This window comes from Pezoporus wallicus, unplaced genomic scaffold (genome assembly GCF_028554395.1).
Source record: "Pezoporus wallicus isolate ANWC-B61680 ecotype Strahan unplaced genomic scaffold, APGP_CSIRO_Pwel_v1 contig_13643, whole genome shotgun sequence".
Lineage (NCBI taxonomy): Eukaryota > Metazoa > Chordata > Aves > Psittaciformes > Psittacidae > Pezoporus > Pezoporus wallicus.
Window position 1 is genome coordinate 19966 of NW_026638179.1, and position 22067 is coordinate 42032.

General features: G+C 38.1%; 1 protein-coding gene across 9 annotated transcripts in view; it reads left to right on the forward strand.

The window, feature by feature from the left end:
* Window positions 1–22067, forward strand: part of MEF2A (myocyte enhancer factor 2A) — an 87424-nt gene that overhangs the window by 19842 nt on the left and 45515 nt on the right. For 8 of the 9 annotated variants that reach the window (XM_057409743.1, XM_057409733.1, XM_057409739.1 and 5 more), the window contains exons 2-3: window positions 15530–15723; window positions 21311–21514. In XM_057409743.1, coding sequence (XP_057265726.1) covers window positions 15670–15723; window positions 21311–21514 — 258 coding nt within the window. In that variant the 5' untranslated portion in view covers window positions 15530–15669. Of the gene's footprint in view, window positions 1–8198; window positions 8354–15529; window positions 15724–21310; window positions 21515–22067 lie in introns of those variants that run through there. The other variant, XM_057409734.1, reaches the window with a different exon arrangement.

Genomic DNA, 22067 nt, shown 5'->3' on the forward strand with positions numbered 1-22067 from the left:
ATGGAGTCTTGTGCTTAATTGATTTTGCTTTCAGAAGGCCAAAGAATAACATGTGCATCCTTGAAAGACCTCCCCTTAAGGTGAAAGCCTTAAAATTGAATGAGAATTAGTTTCTTTTTAATGGCTGTTTTGAACTGACTAAATTTAAAACACCAGGTCCATGGCTTTGTTCTACGCTTCATGGCATCAAATTGGATAAAATGCCAGAGATAAAACTCCCTACAGATCAACTTAACTCTTTCTGCTGCTGTCCTGCATCATGCTTTTTCCTGTGCTTTCGAAGACTTCCCCTTCTCATCAATGCCTTCCTTGCAGCCGTATGGGGTGGGCATCTTCACTGAAGCAAACTTAACTTATTCCAAAGAAAAACAAGCAGTGAGACTTGAGAGCTGTCTCACCTCGCTATGGGAAGATTATAGGGAATATTGGCATCTTGTTCAGGAATATCTTGGCTTCAGTTCCACCTACTGAAAGACTTAGGCAAGGGCACCCATTTGAATAAAATGAGGTTTTGAGTCTGAGGATTTGCTAAATAGCCTAAGTACATCTTCCTTTCCAGGCCCAAACTGACATCTTGCAAACAATGCAAATGGACTGATTTGGCAGCATTAAAATGAGCAGGAATCTTAGTTTATTATGTTCAGTGCAAAGCTTAGAGCATTGCTTCCTTCTAGGTGCTGTCTACCTTTGTAATAGACCTACCTCATGCCTGCTTATCTGCCACTGAACTGTGCATTTATGATAGTCTTAAGATTTTTTGTGGTGCTTTTTCTGATGCAGAATACTAAAGGGTTTGCCTTTTTGTTAAGTGGAGTATACAAAGGAGATTGCCTGCCACCTGTACAGGCCTGCTAATGCTGTTAATCAGATATTAACTATTAAAGTTAAATAAATTCAGTGGCAGACAAAGAGGAAGGAAGCGCTACAAGAAGCTCTAAGGAAGAATCTCCACAAGTGTTGGTTGACGTAACACGTTAAGAGTAGTGCCTGCTAGAAGTACAGGGTAAGCTTGTTTTGATTCATATCTTCCTTTTGAAAGCAGGCAAATGTTTATTGTGTGGAGGACATCTCCACCCCTCCCCCAGTGAGGCTGTGTGCTGGAGAAAATGATGACTATGTTGGTGAGTTCTAACAAACCTAAACATAGCTGATAATCTAAGGTGTGTCTGTGCAGGGGTGAAAATCTGTTGGCTTCAGATGAAATCGTAAATTGAAGGTTTGAGAAATAGGTCTGACTCAGTGCTCAACATTTTGGGTTTTACTAAGAAGTCTTTGTTTCAAATCTCAGTTTAAAAATCTGTTAGTTTGGCAGCAGGATGAAATGTGCTGAAAACCAACCATCAATCTGCAGTTTGTCTGAGCTGTTGAGTGAATCGCTGGAAAGATGCCTTTCTTGTGGGAAGATGGATAGAATTTGTAGTCTCTTCTGTTTTGTTTTGTTTTGAATTTTCCTTAAACAAGTCTGAATACATTCCATTACAGCTGCTTTAGGCCTGCCTCAGAGTAGAGGATATGAGGTGAGAACTGAGAGAAAAATAGAACTTAGTCATCAATACAATTTCTTAATTAAAATCCACTTTACAAATTCTTTCTTCTATTCCTTACATGCTGTCACGAGTGTCTTGTATTTTGGCATACAGCCTTTTCCCTGTTTGCTTTAAGTTGATGGTTTAGTTTTGTTAAGCAATATGTGGCCTCATATGCAAAACTTGCAAAGGGTAGGTTTAAGGGAGAAGGAGCTGAGCTATGTAATAGCATGAAAGGGTGGAACTGGATGCTGCGAGTTTCTTGCAGTACAGTTTGTAGCCAGAGTTAGAGCTTTGTTACTGTCTGCATGCTGCAATGATCTAATATAGCTAATTGACGTTTTCAGGGTGATATACTTTCTAAAGCAGATATGATGAAATGTACACTAGTCTTATTGAGGGGTAAGTAAGCTTTTCATATAGGAAAAAGCAGTGGTAATACACATGAACATATTAAGCCCTAGTTATGCTGTCCCTTCAAGGCTCTGTCTTTGCTGATGCAGGTGAAATCGGAGACTACAAGTGCTGGTATCTCTGCTGTTTGCCAGCTAGCTGTCAATATTTATTGCTTCAGCTGCTGCAAGGCTTCCAGTCAGCATGTAAAAGAAAGATGGTTTAAATTCCTGAAGGCCCAGAGCACTTAACAATAACTTTTAAGAAGAGTTAAGGTTTCTTGCAGGTGCATGAATGTTTCTGAGCAGGTTCTTGAAAGCTGTTCATCAGCTGCATGCCAGTTCAGTGTGGTTCACTTTTGTTGTTCATATAACACTATATGATCATGTTCACAGATGGTTTACTTTGAATAAAATGAGATGCTGTAAAATAATTAAGCTAGCATCTGACTTTTACAAGGGCATTTGGGGATAGGGCAAGGGGAGGTTTAGATTAGATATGAGGAAGAAGCTCTTCTCTGTGAGGGTGATGGGACTCTCTCACAGGTTGCCCAGAGGAACTGTGGCTGCCCCACCCCTGGCAGTGTTCAAGGCCAGGCTGGACTAGGCCTGGAGGAACCTGCTCTAGTGGAAGGTGTCCCTCACCATGGCAGGGGGATTTGGAACTATGTGAGCTTTAGGGTCCATGCCGACCTATACAGTTCTGTGATTCTAATGATGTACATGCAGTCATGAAAACATTTAATATGTGAGATATTCTTTTTCCTTATGTAGGGAAGAAAGTAGATAGGGTATTTTGTGAAAACAGGATGGTTTATTGTCATACCAGAAAGGAATGGAAAAGATTAGAAAATCTCCCTTGTGTACTGTAGTGATACTGTTAGAATATAAGCCATTCATTTCTATATCTAAATAAGTCTATCACTTCACATGCAGGAATTTAACACTAGCTCTAACCACTGATTTCTCCAAGCTCAAAGATTAACTAAGGTGTCTGAACTTACATATTGCATACTTTCATCTGCCAGAGCTACAGGCACTATTGAAGTTTTAGTGGTGTGCAACTGCACTTAACCAAAGTAAGGTACTGCTGTTAATATTAAGTGCAGCAATTAGGACTCATACCTTCAAGGAGAAGTCATTCACATATGACTACTGTGCATTCGCTTTGAAACTGAAATATGGTTCCTAGGTGTCTTAGGTTTTTGTCAAGAGATGAACAAGAAGACAGCATGGATGGAAGGGATCCGGCAGTGTGTGTGAAATAGGCACTGTTTTCTGTTCTTTTCCTGGCAGGTTTAAATCACTGGTGCAATAATTAAATGCTGAGATGTTTACTTTGACCATCTAATAGTGCAAGAGACTGAGGCTGATGATGCAGTCTTCCCTTCTGAAGTGGTTTTAAGGCTTCTGCTTGGCATTTCTGGCAGTTTCTTTGATAGTGAGGTTGATTTTTTATTTCTTTCCCCCTTTTCTAAACTCAGGATAGTAACTGTGTGTGACTGTGAGGTTGATTGGTTTGTGTTGGTTTTTAATGCACAATTGCAGGTCTGGATATCCAGCTATATTAATAGTCTCTGATTCCCAGCTGACCCTGGTTATTGTCCAGTCTAGGCAGTCATTGCATCAGATACTTGGCTGGCTAAGTAGTCGAAGACAGAGATGTCTACCTTATAGTTTCCAAAAGCTTGTATTTGCATCTTATGTTTCATGTCAAAGTTAAACGAATATACTTGTTTAAATGGAATAGGTTTTCACTAAGGGAAGTCTACAATAATCTGAGCCTGTCTGGGTTTCTGCTTCAGATTCCTGGCTATTTAATGTAATTGAAAATAGACCAACTGCCTTTCAGATACATTAAGATCCAGCTTTTGGGATATCTTGCTCTTCTGAATATTCCTTGCTCTTGCTTGACTCTTCAGCGATGTAGTAGTTTGTTCATGTAGTAGTTTATCAGAAGGGCTTTTTATATGTAGATCAGTTAAGTGATTCTTGCTTGGGACCTCAGTTAAATTTTTCTGGGCCTTCACTTCTGTCAGCTGTAACTTCTCAGACCTTTTTAGTGGCTCTATTCATGTAAGATGTTTGTCAGGGCTTGTTGACAGGAAGAGAAATGGAGATATTTTCCATGTTTTGACAATTGCTGGTTTTAATACAATAATGGGAACAAATGGGTCAGGCTGCTCTCTTTTATTTATAGTCATTTCAATTTCATTCCAGAAGCTATTGAAAAAGATATTTTAATCCCTCTTGCTATCCATCACTAGAATCATTAAGTTCTGTTATGAAGCAGCAATGTTAGTTTGGGTCAAATGACTAAGTTTTTTTGTTTGCAGCAATCTACAAGAAAGGTGAAATAATTAGATTTTATAATTTGCTCTGCCTTGCAGGTATAGCAAGTAATGTAATGGAGTTACTGTAGCATTATGAGTTTCCACTTTCCAACTACCAGTTTATATTCAGAGAACAGCTCTTACCTGGAGATGCAGTGTGCTGTAATCAGTGTAGGTCAGGTAACATTTTGCAAGTGAATCAAAGGGGCAAGGTTAATGACATGTGAATGCCCAGGCCATCAGACATCACCCGCCCATAAAGCAAAAGATTGTGTGGGAGCAGAAAAGAGTCTGAAGAATATTCTCACTTCTTTTCTTAATAGAAACTGAGTTTTCTACAGTATGTTTATGTATTGGGGTATGTATCTTACTGTAGTTCACTTTTGTTTTTAATGGCCTACCCTCTACTTGATTTGGACAGTCTTAGTTCATGATTGCTTTTAAGTATATAGACATCCAAATGGAGGGCAGTAATGCCATCCTGGGAGTGTGGGGGGAGAAAGAGGGTTATGGAGTACTTGGATCAATAAGATGTTTTAGGTTGTAAGGAATTTCATTCCAGGCTGCCTTTTAAAGTGGCTGCTGAAATTAGAGAGTTCATGGGAATCGGACTGTTTCTTGGCCATGGGTACCTAGCACCATCTTCTGAGTTCAGTGGTGTTGTCTGTATTATTCCTGTATTTAATCTTTTTCCAATTCATCACTCCAGACATGTGGCTGACTGGATTCATCTCACTTATATATTATCATTTGCCACCTGTCTGCCTTGTATTCTGAAACCTTTAGATTATAAAGAAGCAGTCTCCATGCATGCATGGAAAGGACCTGCCTTATGATCTGCTGTGGCTCCTCCTCCCCCAGCAATAATGTTTTATTTTACTTGGGTATGAAATGACTATTTGCTTAAAAGGATGCAAGGAAGGGAATAATTCACTGACATGTGGGTTTAATCTGTAAAGTGAAATACAGTGTAACTTTAAAAAGATATTTTTACTTAGAAGTTTGAACTGGTGGTGTGTCTGAATTTTAAGAGACTGAATTTTGAGCAAAGGCTATGACAGCCACAGAAAAAGAGCCTTACCACTACTCTGTTAGAAACATGTAGGCGTCTTTATGGTTTACTGAATGCCTTCCTGAGGCATGCAGGCTGTTGTGAAGCATTATGTTGTCGTGTCTGGTTTATAATTGTTGCACTTCAACAATATGACTGCATGCTGTCATTTAATCAGGCATTGAATAAATTAGCAGGAAGCTTTCTGGATAATTGTTCAGTGATCTAAAGCTTCATATAGATTCTTTGATGTGTTATCTCTTCCATTTGTTCTTGGTTTTCCTGTCCTGTTCCCTTTAAAAGGAGGGGGTGCCTGTATCATGTGGAATCTTCTGGAAGACTGGAATTATGTATTTGGTAAGAAAGCTCAGGAGGGAAGTGGTTGTGGAGACTGCCTGTTTCAGCAGGGAAAAAACCTCAAGAGCAAATAAACAGACAAAATACCAACAAGCAAACAAAAAGCCCCACAAACGGGAGTTGGGCAAGAAGCTCGGAGCCTGCAGCGTGCACAGAATGTGAAGAAAGGCCGATATATTGGATCAGTTAAGAAAAAGCTGAACCTTGGGAAGAAGTTTCCCAAATACAAAATGAGAGCACACGGTGCTCTGTGTCACAAAGACACTGTTGACTGAAGCCAAACTTGGGAATAAAGACCCATCTTGCAAGGGCACAATGTGCAAGAAGGTTCTTCGTTTATAATCCTTCTGTATTTTCATTCATCTGCTTACATTTCCCCCCTTGCTAAGACCCTCAAAATCTGGTGGATTTTAGGGTGAAGTCTGGTTTGAGGAGGCTCTCCAGAGGACAAGGTACAAGCAGAATCACGCAACAACTATGGCTGCCTTTGTATCCCATTACATTCCTGAAGTCAGCTGTAAATGTTTTTGATTGCTGTAGTGTTTGCTCAGTAACATGTGTTGAAGTTGCTGTCATGAGGCTGTTTTTTGCATTACCTCAACAGTTTGTCCTTTGTAGGCAGGATGGACAGTTTCCCTCTTAGTAGAAACTAACAATGAATTAGCAGAAGTTTAATCATTGATACATGAACTTCACAGTGTTGGAAGACTTGCTGCAAGTCACAAAATGGGTTTGCTGAAGCACCAGGCTCACAGGGCTTTTTTACATTAGGCTCAGTGTTAAATAAGATTATCTCATAATTTATGTTCTTCATTTTTTGTTTTTTTCAGGAGAAGAAACTAAAAAACTGAGGCAATGCAATGCCTTTTATATACATGCTTCCTAAGGAAAAATCTGCTATGGTTTCTACTCTTGCCTTAGGAAACTGTGCCAGCTGTACACCAGTCAGTTTTAATACACTGAAAACAGACACTGTTTTACTTAACTGGAGAATTGCTTATTTGGCATTTGCTACAAGGAAGCTGAAGTGCAGCCTGCAAAATTTGAATACAATTTTAAAGAGAGGATTTGGAGGATGAGAGTCATAAATCTCTCAACATTGTCCTCCAGTGTGTGCTGGGTTCTGAATGGTTTTTCTGCCTGCCTTTGTTTCTGCAAATTGTAACCCTCGTGTCAGTATGCTGTTGGAGTTGGCTCAGTTGGCACCTTGTTTGATTTTGAACTATGTGTAGAATTAGTAGTACACTCATATTGTTTTATGTTGCTTTCAGGTATTTATTTTTTTGCTGAATAATCCCACTGTGAAATGTGGTTATGATACATCAGAACTTAACATAGAGGGATGTTTTGGTCTAGTTTTTGGTTTATGAATGTTCAGGTTTTTATATGTAGGTTATTTGTTGAGGCTCTAAATTACTGTAAAATTAGCCTGCCCCCCAAAAGCACCTACTAAAAACTTCAGTTCTCCTTAGAAAAGACAATCTACTTAAATCATGTAGTTCTCAGAGGCAAAAAGAAGAGCAATGCTCCTTATGTCCAAACAGAAATGCCAGGAAGCTGAATTTTTAAGGTTACTTTGACATGTTGTTGCTTACACTTCAAATGCTGCTCCTGCTGAATTCAGCCTGACGTGGCCATGTTACATCAGAGGAAAGCTTTCAATTTAGTTTTCTATAAAATGATGAAAACAGAGAGTGACCACATATAAAAAAACACCCCAAACCAAACAGGTGCTGCAGCTTGTCTAGAATCTCACAGAAATCTGTCCAAATCAATGGTCAAAACAGTTTCAGCTGCTGTAACTGTGTAAGTGTCTTCTGTCCACTTGCAGTCCCCAGTGGTGTTTGCTGCCCTGACCCTGGTTTGCTCTGCTGATTTCCACAAGGATAAATATAGATGTGACAAGTGAGGCAGAGGTATTGTGAGAACTTTGAGATAATGAGGTATACCTTTGCCAAATGCCTGTTACGCAAAATAAGATTATCTGTATTCTCTGATCAAATGATAAACTTATGTTGAGATGGAGAAAGTAATGAGCCAAGATGGCAGTAATTAAAGCTTGCGAGTCACTGCGGTAACTGATGAAATATGGAGACTTCTGGAAATAGATTTCCCATGATAATACTTTTTCTTAAAGCCATGACTTAACTTAGCAGTATGTAGCACGTTCTAAGTGTCATTTAAAGATGCATCAGTGAGCCTGGGGAAGATTGAGGAAGTGTTAAGATGTTGCAAAACCAGAAGAAAGCTCTTTTCTGGTTGGTAAGTATAATAATTGGAAACCAAACAGTCCTGTGTGTGTATTTTGCCTCTTTCATTGTAAGATGAAGAAGAAGATTAAAATGAGCCTTTTAATTGTCCACACAGTAAGGTGTTTGTTGTTTAGTTGATTACCAATGCTTGTGAAGGTGTCTTTTCAGCTGATTCTTATTGAGTCGTTAGGCTGTCTTTAAAGAAAGCCAATTACTTTCCCAGCTGAGAACAGTAGCATGGATTTGGTGATTTTTTTCTGCAAGATGAATGTAAGAAGTTCATTTCACAAGGTTGTGTTTTGCCTCCTGCTCTTCTGTAGCAGCTGATTGTTGTGGGTGAAATGGTATATAATTTAAAGCCATGTCTAGTAGACATGTTCTTATCAGCATTTTGGAAGGTTCATTCTGGTGGCTCTTTCTTTTGAGACAGAAAGGAGTTTTGGTAAGTAGATATGTGGCTCTGTGCCTTTTTTTTTTTTGCCATATGGTTGCTAAGTTCTACAGCCATTGCAGATACTTAACAACCCCAAAGCAGATGGTTTTGATCTTGATCATTTAATATCTTTTTTTATGTGTATATTTTAGTTCAGGGAAGAAACCTTATTTCTGTGGGTTAAGTTGCACAGAGGTCTGTAGGTTTAAGTCTGTGTTTAAAGACTTTTAGTTGCACTTTAAGCTTGCAACTGAAAGTTACAAAATGTATAATGAGTTTTAAACTAATTGAATACCTGCAGAGCATCAAATGATGATTACTTTGTAATGGAACAATCAAACCTAAACTTCCATTTAGATTTCTTCATGTACTTTATTAATTTCTAAGAGCTGTAAATGGAAAAAAAGGTTATTTGGGCAAAAGATGTAAAATTGTGATCAGGCTGACATGGCTGTTCTAAAAGCTATGGTTCATTCACTAGGAAATTAATTTTTCTGCTCACAGCTTTTAAATACTGGGTTTTCTTTTGTTAACAGAGCTCAGAATCATCTTTGGTTTTGGCTGTTTTTGTAGACCATGGAAAAGTTGCATCTTTCAACAGATTATATGATAAATTAGGAACAAGTTTCTTGAGAAACTCTTCAGAGTGTGTTTTCCAGACTGCTATTCAGTCATGCACTTATTTTCTTAATCGGTTTCTAGATGTCTGAAAACAGAATTCGTGTGGTTACTTATTATTTTAAGTTGTGTTTCTATCTAAAATTGGATTTTAATCCCATATTGAAAGTTTAGTTCTTTTTCTGTGGTCATCTTAGTCCGCTGTTAGCTCATCAGTTTCCAGATCCTGTTTTCCAGCTGTGCTCTAACATGTTTTTGGGAACGCAAGGATAAATTATTGTAGAAAATATCAAGATCAAATATAGGGATGGGAATAATAAAATCGAATTTAATATCACATGAAAATATGTGGTAAAGATGTGGTAAAGATGTGTGATTTTACAGATAGCTTGATAATGGCTCTTTTGCTTCTAGAGGGTATAAAGGCTCAGACTAGGATGATACATATTTTTTTGGACTTGAGCAGGTTGTTTTTTTTGTTTTTTGGCTTTCTGCTCATAGCAGTTTAACGGTGTGACAAATATATGGGATTGAGTTTTGGAATGTGAATGCATCTTAAATAACAAACTAGAGCAGAATTCTTGGCTACTCCTGGTCCTGGACAAGGCCACATCTGTCATCTTTATCTAGGAGCGCATGTGCTGTCATAGGTGATGCTGATAGTTCTTGAAATCTGTTTGCTCTGTCGGCTTGAGAAAATCCATCTTTAAAAAGAAGTGCATTCTAGGAGTAGTAAAACTTGTTTTAAAAACGGGCATCTCAGTCTTAGCCCATTTTTTCATGCAGTTTAGATTTTTGTAGTTGCAAGAAAATACAGTTACTCAACTTCATCTTACTTGCTGCATGGGAGGGAATGGCAGAAAGGCCCTTTTGAGCAACAGTATATTTAAATAGGATTTGAAAGGTGCAGTTCTTCAGTAAGACAGTATTTTTTGAGAGTATTTTGATATCTTTTCTAATATGCCTTCAAAAGCTTAGTCTGAAAACCCTTGTAACTTACAAATTAGAGGCTCAGAAATAGTTTTCATTTTAATATGGAGCTGGGGACTGTGTTTAGTTGCATAACTTCACAAATCCACTCTTGGAAGTACGGTTCACTAAAATTGTGTAGTATCAAAGGTGTGTGGTGTCCTTCCCAGCTAAAAGAAACAAGTGTTTTATGATGCATAAAAAAGAATATCAGTCAAGAATTGTTTATGGCTTCCTGTATTTTTTATGTTGTCCTACTTCTTACAGAAGGTTATTTTGGCTAAGGGTGGTATTATTGTTTTATAACAATGCTTGTGTATCACTTGCTAGCTGAAGACCTTGGAGCTCTGAGGCCAGTCTCACTGTAAGGCTCTACTTGGATGTAGAAGAATAGCTTCCAAATGAAGGATGAAAAAAGGTTTATTTCCTAATATTGTGGTATGACAAGAAGTGAGATAAATGACAACATGTCTTGTGTGGAAGGGATAGGCTGTGCTATTGTTTTACACTTACATTTGACATTACTTACAACAATGTATTATGACAGGGCTGTAGAAATGTGGCTGAAGGAAACACTGTTTTGTTACTGGTTTTGCACGCCTCTGTAAAAACCACAGCAAGAATGTGAGTGTGGTCTCTGTTAAAGGCACACATAAAGGTAGATAGAGTCCCTTTGCTTGAAATCTTAATTTCAAAATCTGTCTTCAAAATGGTAGCAGTGAATTTTGGAGCAGGGTTGGTGGAATGTTCATGTAAAGAAGTCAACACATGGTGATGGGCTTCATCCATCTTGCTATGTATGGGAATCTTTATATTCTGGTCACATCCTTGGTGAGCATGCAAAGTGTTAGTTGGAATTGCCAGTGAGTGCAGTTTGGCTGTGATTTGGTAGCGCAGTCTGTGCCCATCAGTTCATGCTGAGGGGCAGAATCTACAGGAGTATCTGCACAAGCTCCTTTAAGACTAGAAAAAGACCTATTAACCTTGATTTAATAAGAGAACATTGTCTGCTATTTAGTAAGCCTTACCTAAGTATTATCAGTGTGAGCTGCATCTGTAGAGATCCGTTTTCATGCAGCTGTGGCTTTTGAGAGTTATCATGCAAATGATCTGACGTCATGACACTCATTTCTTTGTGTGCATTGCAGTAAATGAGCTCTGCTGAGATGGTGACTGTCAAATGTAACCTGTAACCATGATGCTGAAATGGAAGTTCCAAGAAAACAAAGAGGCAGAGGCAAATAAAGGGAAAATAAATGGAAGGGGTGTAATTCTGACAGTTTTTCCTAACCTGTTCTGCCAGAAGGCTTCCAAACCTTGTGGAGTTCTGCACAGATATAATTTCTTTCCACTGAACCCTTGAAAGAATCTTTTTAAATAGGTCAAACACAGTTTCCTAGCTTTAAAGTTCTGTATCTCTCGCTATTATGAAACTGTGAGCAACCTTGACAACAGAGAAGGGAGCAGAGCTCCTGAAAATCTGCAGTCAGGAGGGGGTATTTGTGCATATGGTTCTGTTGGCTTTCAGTATTTAGTGTGTTTTCAAATTGTAGGGGAAGGGAATAAACCCAGAAAATTTGGAATGAAATCTACTTTTATATAGTAATAGTCTTTTACTTGGACAGCTACAAGTATCATTTTTCTTGCTATTATTGCAAGCTGATATTTTCTCTTTGAAGCTCATCATGAAGCACATGTTTTTTTTCCCTTCTTTTCTCTGTTTATTCTTATTGTTTTGTTTAGTATTTGCTGAAATTCTTGTTATAAACAAGAAAAAGAAATACTTTGCTTCTGCATGACCCTCAAGTCATGGAAGGCAGTTTTGGTGGCTATCATTTGATTCTGTCACTTAAGGAAGTAGAATGGTACCTTCATCAAGGTTACTCCACTTTAGTTCCACATTTAGTTTCAGAAGTAAATATGCATTGATCTTCACGTATCAGTTTTCCTTTATTTGGGCCAAATTTTGTTGATTATCTAAATGAAATGACTTTGTGACTTAAGACTTAAGTATGTTCGCAATGCAACTGTGATTTGGCAAAATTAAAACTGTTACTTCTGTGTTGGATGAAACCATGTAGTGGATGCTGTCTTTTATCTTACATGGTTTTGTTGCTAGTCAGGATGGAAAGTAAAACAGCAGCTCTGACACGATCAAGGATTAGAAAATGGAAAAGTCATTGTTCCCATGAGAGATGTAACATGCATTTGTCATTGGTGGTAACTTCCCATTTGGATGTTCTGAGCACGCATGAAAAGTGGCTTTTTACTGCACAATTTACTCTGATTTTGCAGTTAGTGTCAGGATCCTTTCTGCCCTAAGCTCATGCCAAACTTATGTTTCAGTTCTTAGCTTTGAATATCATCCTGTACGTGACTTCAAAATGAAAGGGATGCTGTATTTCAGAGCTGGGCTGCCTTTGGCAAATATGTTCCAAAGCCAGGTTTCTGGTGTCCATAGCAACGTGTGGGTGAGGGAGGAGAGGCTGGACCTAAACGGGGACAGACATGCAAGTAGGGATTTGGAATCTGCTAAGTGAGAAAAGAGCTTGAGGTTGAAGAAAGTAGAGAGAGGCAAGAAGAGAGATGAGAGACAGCAGTGGGCTGATTAAAGAGGGTGAAGCAGAGATTGTAGATGTGAAATGGGTTGATGCATTTATGCCTAATAGAGCATGCTAGTTGTTCAAGACCTGAAATAACACCCTGAAACTGTAACAAAATGTTGGTGAAAATTACAGTCAGTTTCCCCATTTCCCTTTGTGCGATGGTACATGAAGCAGGTAATAGTGTTTCTCTGCTATTGTTTCTTCCATTAGCTCATGGAAAACATTTGTGCATTTCTCATTTTGTATCCTTAAGTATATATATTGCATAATTTCAAGTCATATTTCTCTTACTCTCTGCCTTGTTCTCCCATGAGATCTTATTTTATTCACTGCATAGACTTGCTTTTGAATGTGTACTGCAGAAGGTGGAAGAGATGAGTGTATGTGATAGGACTGTATGAAAGTGTGCGGTCCCACACAGGGCTTTTAAAGTTGTGTTCTGGAGCATAGGGCTATTTCCTTGGGAAAATTTTGAGAAGTAGTAAAGTTGCCCAGGTCTATGTCTAATGCTGTCAAACATCATATTTTATTGTGCCTCTGTATAAATTTATGGTAGATTATAACAAAATTTTATATACCTCATATCCTGTATACTATACACACTGCCCGTCCTTCTGTTTCAGGAAGGACAGGGGTAACTGCAAAGGGTGGAGAGGATGAGCCAGCTGGCCAGAGAATGGCTTTTGTGTAAGAAGTGCTTGATCAGAGTAGGATTATTTAGTTTTGAGTAAAGGTGACTGAAGGAAGATACAACATAGGCATCAAAATCAGGGCTGACGTGAAGGGTGAAGGTGACTGTTTACTGCCTTGTATAATTAAAAATCTAGATACCAAATAGAGTTATAAGGGTCAGGCTTAAATGGAATGATGTCTCTTCTACTCTGATGCATAACCAAGCCGTGGAACTCCTCGCTTCCTGGTGTTAAAAATTTAACACAAATTCAAAAGTAATACTGACGGACATTTGATGAACAGCTTTAAGTCTTAAGATTCCAAATATGACTCCAGAAGTTTCTGATTCAAAAGTCGCTGAATATCTGGAGAAAATGGCTTATAAATGTTACAGTTTTTATATATAGCTAATATAGCTTTTAAGTGTTATATGTGTATTCTATTCCCATGTCCTTCCTTTACCATCCAGGTGATACTCGGCCATAGCCATAGATAAGATGCTGGACCAGATGGATTTTTGGTGTCACATGTGGTGGCTGTTACCATGTACTAGTTGGTTACCGTGGTGTTTGCTTTTAAAAAGCAGAGAAAGGAGTCTGGTAATTCTGTGGTCAGAGAACTGACTGAACAATATATGGTATATTTAAAAGATAAAACCATGCATGAATGAGAAAACCCCCCAGATTTTAATAGCAGTTTTATAGAGACCCTTTTATTAGGTATGTCCAAGGGATGCAACCAGAATTTTGCAGAACTAAATGTAATGTGTGATTGTAGTAGGAGCTGAGGCTTTTTTCTCCTGAGTGGGGCAGCTGATGTTTTATGAATTGAAATTTAGAGTGCAGTGAATATTCTTGGTGGTTGTGGGTGGTGGCATTGTTTGTTGTGACCAGTGGACATCACATGGACCTAGTGTTGATTTGATCTTAAATTCCATGGGATAGTATCTCTAAATACATTGGGGAATTTTACAGTGTTTTACCAAAGCAGTCCCTTGTTGATAGCAGGTAAATATAAAATGACATCCCGTCATTTTGTGATGCTCCTCCACCTCTTTTTTGCCTCCCAAGCTGTGTTAGAACATCGTGGTTATTTCCTCAGTGGGAATTGAATGTATTGTGAAGTGCAGCCTGTGACTAATCTGCCTCTTGCTGTCTCTACTCATTAACTGGCTGATGGTGATGTGGTTGCACCACTTTCTACACATGGCCTCAAGGATATGGCATTGTGACACCCATAGTAAAATATGCAAGGCTTGATTTCAAAAGACATTTCGGGTTGGAAAGTTAGAGAGGTTATAAGCTAATATTGTGGCTGGTTTTGCCCTTTTATTTTAATGAATATTGGGTGGTAATAGAGTAAGGTGTACCTTTTTCATGTTTATACACTGATACACAGTTGATGCTCTAGAGGCAATTTATTTCAGTTTGTCCTCCAGTTTTGTTGAATTAATGTTATCTTAACAGTTGAAGAAGTATGTTTGGATTATGTCTTAGCAATTCTTTTTTTTACTGAAAGTGCATTTAAAGTTGGTTAAATACTGGTGTTTTACGTGTTAGTTTGGTGCCTTAGTACCAGATAAATATTATGATGGCACACTGGCTTTTCAAGTTGCATGCACCTTTATCTTTCGAAACAATATAAGGACATGAAACAAGTGCTGGAATGGTAGTTGGTTATTGACAAATGTGTGAATTGCAGGTTACTGAAGAGAGAGTAACTGCGTGAATGTCTTAAGTACTCATTGGTGTATTGGTAGCTGTGCAACAGGACTGCTGCGAAAAGATTTCCCGTGGTCTTAATCCTTTTAAAATAAAAATACTCCTTCTCCCTCCTGTTTCTGAATGAAACTCCAAATATTGTCTTTCAAAATCAGATGTAATTTAGTTTAGGAACAGAAACTTGATGTTCTCATGCCTTTCTTTTGTTATCATGATGATCATTTTACACGAGAAAGGGGACCAGCAATGTGGTTTCTCTGTAAGGTTTCCATAACTTTGTGGGTGAATTTTTGAAACCTTCAGTAACTCAAAGCCTGAAGCTTAGAGGTTATAGGGGTGAGCACCACCCACTTGGCAAAAAATTTTTACGGCATCCAGTTGCAAGTGTATGAAATTATAATTTTCAATCTGTAGTTTATAGGTAGAATCTAGCAAAATAGTTGGAATTGATTTAATTGGAACAAAGTGTGTAGTGTAACATTTTACTAGTGAAAATACTTGGTTCTTGGCTGAAATTACTTTACGCATGCATCTGGTTTATGGACAGACAAGTGTTATGTGGTGTAAATTAATTTTTTATTTTTATTTTCTTTTTTTAGGCACTTATAAGAAGAAATAAGAACGTTTTCTCGAGCTGAAGACAGTAAAAGAAAACTGTATCATGTGTTAGAATACTGAAGAGTGACATTTGGATTAGTATATTTCTGGATTGCAAAGCAAAAGAAAGAAGAGGCCAAAAATGGGGAGAAAGAAAATACAGATCACCAGAATAATGGATGAACGGAACAGGCAGGTGAGAAACAAGGAGTTTATGAGCGAGTTCAGTAGAATCCTAAAAATGAATGGAAACTTTGAATACATTCATCCTGGTGCTCTTCTAAAGGCAAGCTTTGTCTTCATGTACCTACAGATGGCATTACCAGAATACAAATAAGAAATGTCTTAATTGTTTTACTGCTGCTTGAGGGGAAATTTGTTATTTATAACTCATATCAATTACTACTTTAAATTCACTGTAAATCTGCTGTTGCTATTTAAATGGTACCCTGGTCTGTACTTCCTTTAGACTGGAGGATTGTGTTGAAACAGACGCCTTGCTTGATCTGATAATGGTTTGTATAGTCGTGAGTTTTGTTAACATGGTTCTATTTAAAAGCATTGTTTTATACCTCTTGTAAGAGCTGTTTGCTATAACAGCCTTGAAGAATTGTCGGTCAAAAGGGTAGGGTATTCCAATGTGTGCTGTTTTAGGGAAAGCCACTTATTTAGCTGCTCTTGCCCCGATAAAGAGGTGTCCTTGAACTTTGAAAAGTACCAAAGGTCGATGACTCTATAGAAGGAGAGTTTCCTCTTGACTTCTAAATTGCTGCATGAAATAGGAAGTAAAATTTTAATTGAATATTGAAAATGCACAGTGGGGGATCTGGAAGCTACCATTTGTAAGGAAAGTATTGGAGAATGACTTGGGACTCTTAAGAATAGTCATTGTGGTTCAGACCAAAGGTGCTGCTAAGCGGTATCTTTTATCCAGTGATGGTCATAAGCAAGTAAGTGTAGGATGGAGACACACATGTTACACTACTCTAATATTCTTCCAGCTTCTAACTATTCTTAGCTCAGGGATTTCCTGAGCTGGATGTGGTTTCCATATATTTAGCAACCGTTAATGGATATTTTTATTTTTGGTTTCCCCACCTCCTGCCAGTGAAGTTGTTTGGTTATCCCTGGAGCCCTTGCAAAGCTGCAGCATTTATAGCATCTTTTGGCTAGGCTTTCCTATGGGCCTGTTACCTGTTGCTTCAAGAAGCACCTTTACATTTAGACTTTGTCATAGTTCTGCTAGTTATTCAGCTCTTGTATGGGAGAGGCAGCAGGCACTCCCTATCTAGGCTGTCCATCTTGCTTGTTACTTTGTGGACCTCTGCAATGTTTCCTTATTTTCTTTTAAACTAACTTCTTTCAGGCTGATGCACCCTAAAACTTAGTTCTTTAAAAACATAATTGATTGCACACCTTTGACCATTCTCTCTGCTTTCCCCTAATCCTTCTCAAATATCACTATGTTACTTTTGGTGGCAAGGAGACCCACAACAGTGCAGTGTTTGAGTTGCATGCAAAACATGGACTGAGTGGTTTACTGATGTTTGTTCTCTGTTCCCTTCCTAGTATTTGATTTACTTTTTTAGTTTTGTCTGAGCACCAACTTGATGTTGGGGTAGGGTCAGAATTCCATGAGACTGCCTTGCTGCTGACACAATCAGCTCAGAGCCCATTGCTTTGTTAGTGACTTCAGGATTGTTTTTCTGCCTGTATCACTTTAAAAGCAACGTAAACTCTCAGAAGACTATATATAGCAAGAAAAGTATTATTGGAGTTTGGGAGAAAGCCAAGTATTGTGTTTTAACAGCTTTAATCACACAGCGACTGTATGTTTGATGTAGATAAATGTCTTAAGTACATGTAGTAAAAGTAGATGAGTTAATAACTTCAGTTCCTTCAGGTCTTGTTCTAGAAACTCAGACATGAGGAGATGGAAATTGATCCCTCTTCCCCTTTTTTTAACTTGGAGTAACTTGGACAAATTTTTGTTCTGCTTGAAATAGAAAAACTCTAACACTGTAACCTGGCTTTGGTGTGGTGGACTTGAGGGGGAGTTTTTCTTTTTGTGGATCTCCATCTCATTGTTCAGGCTACATCAGTAGAGAAGAGGAAAATTAATGCATTTGTATCAAATTTTAGCCCACTTATACCATTGCTATGACTGAAGCAAAATATGGGAATTAAATTTGAAGTTTTGCTTCTGGCTGTTCTTTGCTAGGACATTTTTGGGCTTTTTAGTGACTAGGAAAAGCCTTTAAACTCTAATGGAACTAGGCTTGTGTCCTGGGTTCAGCTGCAGCAGTTCTTTTTCTCCTTAGCTGAACCCAGGACAGCTTGCCTTACCCTTTTTCTGTGGAAACTCAGAGATGATTACATACTGCATCTTGGCTTTAAAAGGTTTTAAAGAGATTAAATAGCTTAAATAGCTTTTGTTAGTGGAGCCATATTTCTTCTGTATAGAGGCGTTTATGGTGTTCTTTAACCCCACTGGCGTCCTGTGATTTTGGTAGCTGGTCTGTAGAGTTTTAATATACTAAAATGCCCTGATGCACTTAGTATTAATTTACTTTGACCTTTTTTTTTTCATTGACCCATGTAAGGAGGACATGTAGGGTTTGTTTTGCCAGAACGAAAGTGTAGTTCAGTTGTGTTCTGTCACTTTTTCTATGGCATACATAGCTGGTTAGTAGGTCACTCATGAACATGCATGTGATGTCCTTTTTCGATGTTTAACGTAAGGTGTTTATTTGTTTGAAAGCATAAGAATAGAATAGAGGTTTGCCTGTGGAGCAAGTTCATATGACTTACGTGGGAAGAAAAACTATTGTTTTATCAGAGGCATCTTATTTCTGACGGGATTGCATGCGACTCAAAACAGAATATATAGACCGTTACTCTGGGGGATTGCGATTGTCCCGAGACTGTCATTGTACTATTAATTAAGCAGTCTTACGTGCTTGAATGAGCAGTAGAGCATTTATCTTCATTAAGCGGAAGAGAATAAACTGCAGTCTTGTTGCCTTTGCTCTCTCCTCCTCACCCATTTTTTGCTAAGCAGTGTTGTACTGGTGCTGAGGAAGCAGTTGGCCTGTAATAAAGATAACATCTTTTTTGTTTTTACTGTGATCTTAAATGGCACATTAAATGGCAAAAAGAAAAGAGAAATTTGCAGAAATATTTCTGCTTTCTGAGTTCTTAAATGAAAACTGAGTTTATAATAATCTATGGCTGTTAAAGTAAGGCTTGGACTCCAGAGGTAGTGGGGTTTGTGCTGAGCACTGTCCAAACACAAAGTGAGAAATTGATGCTGGCTGAGTATCTCACAAGTAAGAAAATCTCTCAAATAATATAGCCTTACAAGAGGCAAGAAAGATTACTTTTCAGGGTCATATGGAACTAGTGCCTTCAGTCTTTTTAGTGTCTTCTTAAAGTAATAACAGCACACACCCATCTTGTTTATGATGCCTTTTTTCCTGACAAATGGTAGTACCTGTCTGTACCTGTTCATACTCAGGTAATAATCTCTTACATGTCTTGTAATTGAAGTATATCAGAGCAACAACAACGGTGGTTTAAAAAAAAAAAGTGTTTCCCAAATCCGCAGAGGAGTCCAGGGAAAGTCATTCTTAATGTCCCATCCAAGAAAGGATAAACACCAGTGTTGTGGAAATAGGCGCGTGTAAAGTGACAGAACTGCCAGGAGAATTCTTTTAAAAAGCAGCTGTATTGTGTTATAGGTGAATAGTAAAAGTTCCACCTGCATTTGGGAAAAGCACAGCCCAGTAAAACCTACATTTGTACTTTGTCAATTTGTTGAATTGATAACTGAAAATAAAACTCTTAACAGAAGTTGCATTAAGGTAAAATCTGTCAGATTTTGTGGCATCTTGTCTCACTAATGTATTGTAATGGTTAAACAATAAGTAAGTGAAAAGATCTGCTTACCCTAGTTGAGCCTTAATGTGTTACAGCACTTTACATAAAATTGTTTGAGGTAGTGCTCTATCTTAATGGAGCTTCTCACCAGACATGCTTTAAAAGGGTTGAATAAAAAAGTTACGGGAAGTACTTACCTTTCGTCTGAACATGGATTATTCAAGCATCACAAAAGCCTCTGTGATTAGTGGTCTTTAAACCCTAAGTCTCTAAGTTAGAAACACTGCACAGGAACTGAAATTAAACTGTGGTTATGATAATAAGCCCAGCATTCCATGTTCTCATCTTTCTGGGTCTTCTGTTCATTATCTCTGTTCCTGCTGTGGCTAAGTGTTAACAGTTCAGGGTTTCAAAAAGTGCGTGGACATTGGTATTTTGGGGGCAGGGGGCACATGTTTTTGATGGATGTGGATGCAGTTTTATGGCCAGAGGGGAATCTCAAGTCCACAGTACCTTTGCCGACACCTGTGGTAAAAGAGTAAAGTATGCATATATTGTTTTAATAGTACAGTCATTATCAGCATGCTGTTGTTAAAGTATCTGTCTGCATCCCCCTGAGACTATTCATGTGGTGGGAAGTAGAATATACGTTTTGAATTATGGATAGTATTAAAAAAGCAATATGCATGAGATACTCATCTCTGGAGAAAATGCCTTGAGGTGTGTATACACAGAATTTTCCCACCCGTCTTCCAAAAACTTGATGTACACCTTGGTAATTAACACGTGAAATAATAGAAACCCATAAAACAGGTTTGATGGTTTCTTGTGTTTTACTTCATTCCTATCTTGCAAAAGACTATTTTCTGCTAAACAAGTAGGGCATGTAGGTCATTCACTTGTGCAGAGGCATTTACTTCAAATTGTAGTGCAGGGGTGTGAATGTGGCCATAGACAGAGGTGTTTGATTCAGCTCTGAAGCTCAGGTTGAAAGGTTGAATCCGAAAATAACATCTTTATTAAAGATGTCTTGGAATATTAACTTCATACTAGTAGATAAAGTGCCTTTTTGAGACACTTAAGAGGACATTTAGTAAAAATACTGTCTTTTAAGAAAAGTTGACCTTTAGCATCAATCCTGTTTGATTCAGTTTGCTATCAAATACAGTGATACTCTGATATCTTGAACTGAAATCCTGTGAAAGGAATAATTTTTAAAACCTTTCTTCTCATAATTGATAGTGATTTTTTTATAAGTGTCTTTTTCCCTCCTCCTATGGGCAAATGGTTCTCTGTGATGGTTTGTAATGGATTTATTTCTCTACAGCAGTTCTAATTGGACAGAATGATTGTTCCATGATGTTCCCAAGTGCAGAAAACAACTTCAAAGTATAAATGAATCTGATTAGGTGGCTTAATTGCTACACAATAAGAATATTTCTTAGCTTTACATAATTAGAAATAGTATTACATAGTTACAGTGTTACTGCCATTGATATAGCTGTGTTCTTTGACTTTTAGTTAAAGTTGTGAGTAAGTTGTAGAGTAGTTATGGAATAACTCATCATTACAGAAGTAAATATTGTGATACCTTGAAAGTCGGTGTTGAACAGAAGGAAATGTTGTTAGAGGATCCTCAAATTTAAACTCTTCTTGGTAGTTATTTTAGTGGAAGAGTTTGGGGGGGGGTGTAATTGTTCAGCTTAGTCTAATACAGGGTATTGGTCCTCAAAGTGACACCAGAATATTACAGGTAGTTGTTGTGTTGAGCCTGTACACATGTTCAGTTGTGTTGCTTTTAGTAGGAATAAATAGGCTCCATTAGCATATTTCTTGAATGTTTGATTATAGTCCTGCAAACCCATCATGTGTTTAAAAGAATACTATTATCCTTTCTTTTCTAGGTCACCTTTACGAAGAGGAAGTTTGGATTAATGAAGAAGGCATATGAGTTGAGTGTACTCTGTGACTGTGAAATAGCACTCATCATTTTTAACAGCTCTAACAAACTCTTTCAGTATGCCAGCACTGATATGGACAAAGTTCTACTTAAATACACAGAATACAACGAGCCCCATGAAAGCCGAACCAACTCAGATATTGTTGAGGTAACAATATGAAAAGACACATCAGTTTTCTTATCTCCTTAGCATTTGAAATATAGAGTACTATAGAGTATTTTAAGATATTTTAACCAAATGTATTTAATAACTTGAAAACCTTGTCATAAAATGTCAACTGCTGCTTTTAGTCTGGTTTTCCTAAGGCAATAAGTTGTCTTTACAGCCACGTTGTTTTCCCATCTGCCCTCCGCCCCCTGCCAGTTTCTGGGAAACATGTTTGATTGCAACCACATTTCGGCAATGGAAATAGAGGTGTGAAAGATGATTGTTTTTCTGGGAGAGGGGGAAGTGTTTGAGGTTTTCATGGAAAAAATCAATTGGATGGAGAAAAAGGTCCAAAGAGCGCCCTCACTCTGACAATTATAGTTGGCTGCTTTTCTGAGCCAGTAGCCACTTCACCAATCAAATGCTGCACTCTGATCAAATCAGCCACTGCCTGTGCTGCTCCTTGTTCAGCCAAAAAGCTCCCCCCCCAAAGTAAATCTATGGAGCAAATGAACTTAATTGAATTTCTTGTCCAGTCACTCTCTATGTCAGT